At 40.8% G+C, this 6,488-nt stretch overlaps 2 protein-coding genes across 2 annotated transcripts; one reads left to right on the plus strand and one right to left on the minus strand.

Annotated features, from left to right (window-relative positions):
- Positions 1-88: 88 nt before the first annotated feature.
- Positions 89-3,688, minus strand: LOC139775762 (FGGY carbohydrate kinase domain-containing protein). The gene is made up of 10 exons (XM_071712023.1): positions 3,512-3,688; positions 3,318-3,429; positions 2,963-3,200; positions 2,754-2,881; positions 2,314-2,496; positions 2,024-2,231; positions 1,816-1,966; positions 1,658-1,732; positions 1,088-1,362; positions 89-897 (listed from the first exon to the last, which is right to left on the minus strand). Exons 1-10 carry the CDS (start codon positions 3,686-3,688, stop codon positions 813-815), a joined length of 1,632 nt encoding a protein of 543 aa, XP_071568124.1. The 3' UTR covers positions 89-812.
- Positions 3,689-4,650: 962 nt separating this feature from the next.
- Positions 4,651-6,025, plus strand: Pop5 (POP5 ribonuclease P/MRP subunit). The gene is made up of 4 exons (XM_071712035.1): positions 4,651-4,791; positions 4,882-5,030; positions 5,549-5,718; positions 5,809-6,025. The coding sequence occupies exons 1-4, from the start codon at positions 4,772-4,774 to the stop codon at positions 5,923-5,925; spliced, it is 456 nt and encodes a 151-aa protein (XP_071568136.1). The 5' UTR covers positions 4,651-4,771; the 3' UTR covers positions 5,926-6,025.
- Positions 6,026-6,488: the final 463 nt, after the last annotated feature.

A 6,488-nucleotide genomic window follows, 5' to 3' on the forward strand; every position in this document is an offset into this window, starting at 1 on the left:
AATTTGTAGCGAAAAATATCTATGCACAATATAAAGTATAATGCAGATGGAGAACCTGTGTGGCAATGTGGTTGTACACGAATTAATATCTTCGGCATATAAATTCCCATATATTTTTCTATCTTTGCATTACAAAATAGAAGTTCAAAATTAAATGAAAATAAAAATATGTAATAACGGCGGCGCTGTCTTTTTCAGATCACAAGATAAATTAGATCGACTGCAAAGGAACATTCATCGCCGCAAAGTTTACTACATTAAATCAATATTATATATCAGCACTTTAGATCCTTGATGATTGCATTATAAGGGCGACGTAGTAAATCGAAAACTGTGCATATAACTATTACTGTCATAAACAACATTAACGTTACAGTAAGTATGTTCAATTGTTCTTACGCGATGCATATTAGAGAAAATAATAGGCCTGCCCGTTTTCGCTGCACTTCTGAACTAGTGCAATAAGTTAGAATGAAACAAATATATTTTCTTTCATTCCAACTTATTGCACTAGTTCAGAAGTGCGCAACGAAAACGAACAGACCTATTATTTCAGATGTAATATCGATACTTTCCAGCGGAATATTGTTTCTTTGCAAGATCCTCGATCCGAATCTTTAAATTTCTATAATATTAAACCCATCTCTAGTATTTATACATTGTACGCATTCTAAAGGCTTCAGAGATTCTTTCTGGATATCCATCGAGTATTCGCAGATCGTTCATCTTCACTCAGACTTCTCCCAATTATAAGAACATTTGTTAAACAGTCTATTCTTAATCTGCTTAGGCTAAAGGAACGGAAGAATAGGCTATAATTCTTCACTCATTAATTTCCTGTATTCTTGTTGGTCTTGGACCATTTTCTTGAATACGCGATACTTCCGAAAGTGATATCTGAAATAGTTAAAAGCAGATACATATGAAAAATTAGATTATACGATAAATCACAAATAATAATATAGAAATATCTCCTTTTTTTTTTAGTAATCTTAAAGGCTTTTTATTTTATCCGAACTTTAAGTAGAAATGCAATACTTTTTTGGACTGTTCTCGCATTTTTTGCACTTATTAATTTTATATTTACTTGTAACACTCGCTCGTCGGTTTCACTATGTTCGCCGATCCCGCCATTCTCTGGACAGTCTCGTGCATGGAATATTTTTTCGTGGCACATGCACCGAGGATCGCCGCGCCTACCAAAACCGATTCTCGCTCCACGGGGCAAAGAACCGGTAACGCTAACACGTCGGCTTGTATTTGGATAAATAGTGGATTCTGACTGAGTCCACCGCAAACTAATATACTTTCTATATTATGACCGGCCGCCGATAGGACTTCGATTATATGCTTTGTACCGTACTGAAAAATTAATACAATTTTATAATGTTAATCAAAAAATGAATTACGTTACATTACTAATTATCGTATCTCCTAATGCATTAACAACCAACGTCTTATCTACAGAGTTAAAATCTTATCGCGAATAAGATGATTTTAATAATGAAAAATCATTTTAATATCTAATTTTTAAATCTATTAATTTTTCAAAAAAATATTTATTTGTTTCCATATAAAATAATAAAGATAATTGATTTAAATGAAATTTTTTATATTACGACTTTTATTGAATTAGAGTTACTTTTAATTAACGTACCGTTAGTGCCTGCACCGCTGCTAAGTATAATAACGCTAGATTCTCCTCATCCACAGATAAGGATAATCCGGATATCTAAGATAGATAATAGTATAAAATTATATATCCGTATTAAAGACATATTCAAGACTCAATAAAATACGTATGTGTCTCAATACCATTCCTTTTAGCGTTGGATCGGCAAGAGGCGAACGATTACCGTGGAAATCCGGCCACACGTGTATATCCTTCGTCAGATACGACACATTCTGCAGATTTTTCTGCTCAGCCATAACGTGCAACAATTCGGACAAGTATTGTTGAATGTGTCTGGAACAAATGACTTTCGTATACATAACGTTCACAGTCTCGTTTCGATAAACTCACTTATTGCCGCCCAAAGTCTTCAGGATTCCCGGCGTCGCGGGGTGCGTGTCGATAACGTGATCGAGTAATTTTCCAGTGGCACTTTGACCTCCCTCGTTGAGCCAGAAACCGGGCACCATCGCGCTGTAGTACGGGCCCCAAACGCCATTTACGAATATCTTGTTTTCGTTCACTATCATGTGACAAGTCGAAGTGCCGCAAATCAAAGCTAGACATTACAAGACAATTTATGCTGATTCTTTTTCTTTGTAGCTTTGAGCAACGCATATCGTCAATAGTATCTTGCGCACCCAATCGGTTGGAGAAATTCGGGGACACATCCGACGCGTAACATCCGATCATCCCGAGACCACCGGCATGTGCGTCGATCAGCGAGATCCCAACCGGTGTATCTTTCAATAATCCCAATTCAGCCGCGGCTTTCGCCGACAGTCCGGATTCAATCGCATCACCAGGTACCCTTACATCGTTACCTTGACATTAACATTAGCTTTTATTAAGATAAAATAAGAATTCAGTCATATAAAGGTCTCATATAACACATTCAAATTATACTAATGTTTCGTAATATCAAAGCTAACTGAATACTTTACAATTCGAATGTTTCCTTATACATATTGTAGGAGTTAAAATTTTTTATCATTAATGAGAATTATATTTTTCATCATTATTAAAAAACATTTTTCTTTGTAAGAACTCGATTTTTAGTAAATTAAATATGACAACATACCTATTTTTCTCCAATTATCTTTCTTCAGGTCTCGTAAATTGAGCTGTTCAAAGAAATCTTCATCCCATCCGTTTCTACCATTGGGATTGGCGCTATAGTTCCACTTACATACTAACGAACACAACGATCTGAAACAAGAAATAAGAATTTGACTTCTCTCCTGTCTTGTTTCTCATTTATTAAAGAACTTGAGCATCAAGGATTCATACCGCGATTCCGATTCAGTAGCTTTCCACGTTAAAAAGTCTGGTAGGTCAAACAGGAGCGCCGCCGAGTTCCAAGAAACGGGTAAATTCTTTTTTAGCCACAGCATCTTCGGCGTTTGCATCTCGAGAGAAACTTTGCCGCCTACATATTGCAGTATATCGTGAACCATAGAGTTGATAAAGTCAGCTTCCTCGTGCGCTCTGTGATCCATCCACAGTATGACATTTTGTTTCTCCTGTCCTGAACAATTAGCACACACACACACACCTCAATTTTCCACATCACAGCAATACTACTGTTACATGAATTCGACACAGAGTCGAAATAAGAAATATCCGCCAGTTCTTTTCTTTGTACCTGTAGGACTAACTGTTACCGGTGAACCCGCTTCGTCCACAGCCACCAATGAACAAGTAGCGTCGAATCCAATTCCTTTAACATCCTCTGCGGAGATGTCAGCCACAACCGACTGCGAACAGGACAAAAATCAGATCTCAAGCCGGATTTGTCGGACTCGTGATATCGTGCTGCGAGGAAAATCTCATATTCACCTTGACAACGTGGCACACGGCGCTCCAAATGTTATCGGAGGATTGCTCGTAGAAGTTCGGCGCAGGATGAAATATCTCGAGCGGGCACGTAGCCACCCTCTTTATTTTCCCGCTCGAGGTGACCAGAGCCGCTCGGACGCTCCCCGTTCCCACATCCACGCCGACGAAGAAGTCCATGTCCGTCGCAGCTGTGGCCAGATCGCGTCCGCAATCTCGCGTCGAGCAAAGTCATCTAAGCGCTCCGCGCCGAGCTTAGGCATGAGGCTGTAAGGAGGAAGCGACCATCAGCCAACCATACCGCGCGCGTTAATCATTGACACATATTCTAAGATGACATGACCCTGAGATAACATTAATTGCGAAGGAGATACGCGCGAAGTGAATAAAGACTTCAAACAGTGTAGCAATGTTATCAGCTAATACTTCTTTAATCCAGCAACACACATGCGGATAATGCGCCACATTGGTGAACACGACGAGTCGAATATGGATTTACTTGCTTCTCGCGGATCGTCATCACATCATCAGCGGCCACGAGTAGCTTTAAATAGCAATTAGCGAGATGTACACGTGCGACATATGGTGTGCTCCGGTACCTTAAATAACGAAATTGTCTCAGGAAATTGTCTCAGAATTACCAGGCAAAATTATCTCATTCTCTGCGACGTCACAATCGTCGCTTAAAGCACAGAGACGTGGAGGAATATCCGTGTATCTCTACGCGAATTATCTCCGCACGCTTACCGCCGCCACGTCGTCCGCTCCGTTATACTTACATATTCAATTAGGAAACTCTTTTTTGCATACTCCTGGTGAAAGTCATCCGAATTGACGCCGCGGCGACGGCAACGTGACATCGCGACGTCACTCGCGCTTTTTCGCGAGGAAGCACGCGGGATCGATGCGTGACGGGCATGAAAAACGTTCCGCACGGTCGTCGCGCGGAAACCGCTGCATGTTCCTGGCGTGTACACGCGTGGCTCAAGCGCACGTGCACCGTACCAAGCCGTGCGCTTGATACCACACTTGATACCGACGCGACCTAGCCGTACCCGACTCCGACGCACGTGCACGTGTATAGCCGAGAGCGCGAATCTGCATCATCCGCTTTGTGCTCATTTTCATTCCCTTGGGAGGAACGTTCCATACGTCGTCGTTCTCGACCTTCCCCGCAGCACGCCGAGCATTCGGAACCTTGGCGAATGCTATAATTACGGGCAGGAATCGCGTTCGCCGCTGAATTAACCTGAAACCTGAAACATGGTCCGCTTCAAAAACAGGTGACAGGATAAAATTGCGAAGTTTTCAATTTTTCATGATGAGGAATCACTAATAACATTTCTTCATTACCTGTTACTTACTGTCTTTAGATACATCGTTTTCACGATAAAGCCGTACGACGACAAGGACGACAAGCAGGCGGCGTGGAAGAATACACATGTGTCCAATGCAATTAAACGGAAGGTGCAACAATTGTACGGCGACGTGGGGGTAGCAGCGATAAAGGACGGCTTTGATGGTAATTTGGCGTTGGACATATTATGACAGTTCTTTAGATAAACGCACTTGGTTTCCTACAATTAAATAGAGAAAATGTCATCTTTGGTCAGTCTAGATCTTAATCTAAGTAATAATATTTGTGTGCAATATTTTATATTTTTTCCAACTTACCAAACTATTATGTGTTGGTCTTGAAACAGTTTTCTTTGTTGGAAAAGGAAATTTATATTTAATAAACATCCCTTTTTCAAATCAAGAATTTACTTGGTCTTTATTTATCTACTGGCGACTCAAACTTCTTGTTCTTTATTTATATCTATAAAATAAAACATGATGAAACATTTTTTCTCTTTTGTATAACAAATTTTTAGCTTGTATATATAGAAGAAAACTATATAAACTGTCATATATTTTTTTTCTTTATCTATGCAACAATTATATAGACATGAATATGTAATTATATTAATTTCATGGATTTGAATCTGTTCTTAGCGTAACTTTTTTAGCCTAAATATACAATCTTGTCTTTTATCGCAGCGAAATACTGCAACGTACAAACGAAAATAGCGATAGTGAGGCTCAGGCATGGGCCTCACAAATTCGCGTTGCACGCTATCCCGCTAATAAGCAACGTAGGGGAGCGACTGGTCAAAACGAAGATCCTCTACGTCGGAGCGACTCTGAAACACTGTTTTCTCTTCATCAGAGTAAGCATGCAACATTCGCCTATCTTGCTTGCGTTAACGAAGTCCAGTTAACAAAGAAAATATTACTCCGCCTTCTCTCCTTCTCTTTAGAAACATCAGGAGAGGAAGCTGGAACGTTTGTGGTCCAAATTGCCAACGGAAACCGACAGAAAACGGATGGAGGACCTCCTGATGACCTTAACGCCCGCTATGAAAGACCTCGCGTAAAAAAAATCATCGTTGTAGATTAATATAGATAGTAATTAATTTACCGTTCGCGTTTTAAGTTAATATTAAGTACAAATAAAAGCGGAATTTCTTATAATAACTTACAAGACACGGTTAATCTCGTCTCGCGATGCAGTTTCACGACATTTCTCACATGTCCTGGGGGACGCAACGAGATAAGCGACATCGAATAAACTCGCCCCCTTTTCATCTTTCTTTTCCTTTTTTAATTAATGTTGACTCCAAGTTTATCTTGGGGATTCTTTTCGAGACTTGAACATACGATGCCGTTATCTGCAGAGGATATTTTTGACGTTCGAGGTTCGAGCCGCAAGGATCGTTGTCGCTTCTCGCCAGTTGTCGCTGTTCGCTGCGGGGAAAAAAGGTTGCCTCCCTTCTCGGCCCGCCATCGCCGGCGGTGTATCCCGCCGTCTCGTTATCCTGATTCCTGCTTCCGCCGTCTGCCGTGCATTCGTTCGGATCACTTCGGACCGTTTCGGACTCCAAGGCTGGCTGCTGGCTACTCCGCGATCCCCGTCGCGAACCTAGGAGACCTGCGACTG

Source organism: Temnothorax nylanderi, unplaced genomic scaffold (genome assembly GCF_030848795.1).
Source record: "Temnothorax nylanderi isolate EJ_2023f unplaced genomic scaffold, tnyl_v1.0 TNYL_tig0104_pilon, whole genome shotgun sequence".
Taxonomy (NCBI): Eukaryota; Metazoa; Arthropoda; class Insecta; order Hymenoptera; family Formicidae; genus Temnothorax; species Temnothorax nylanderi.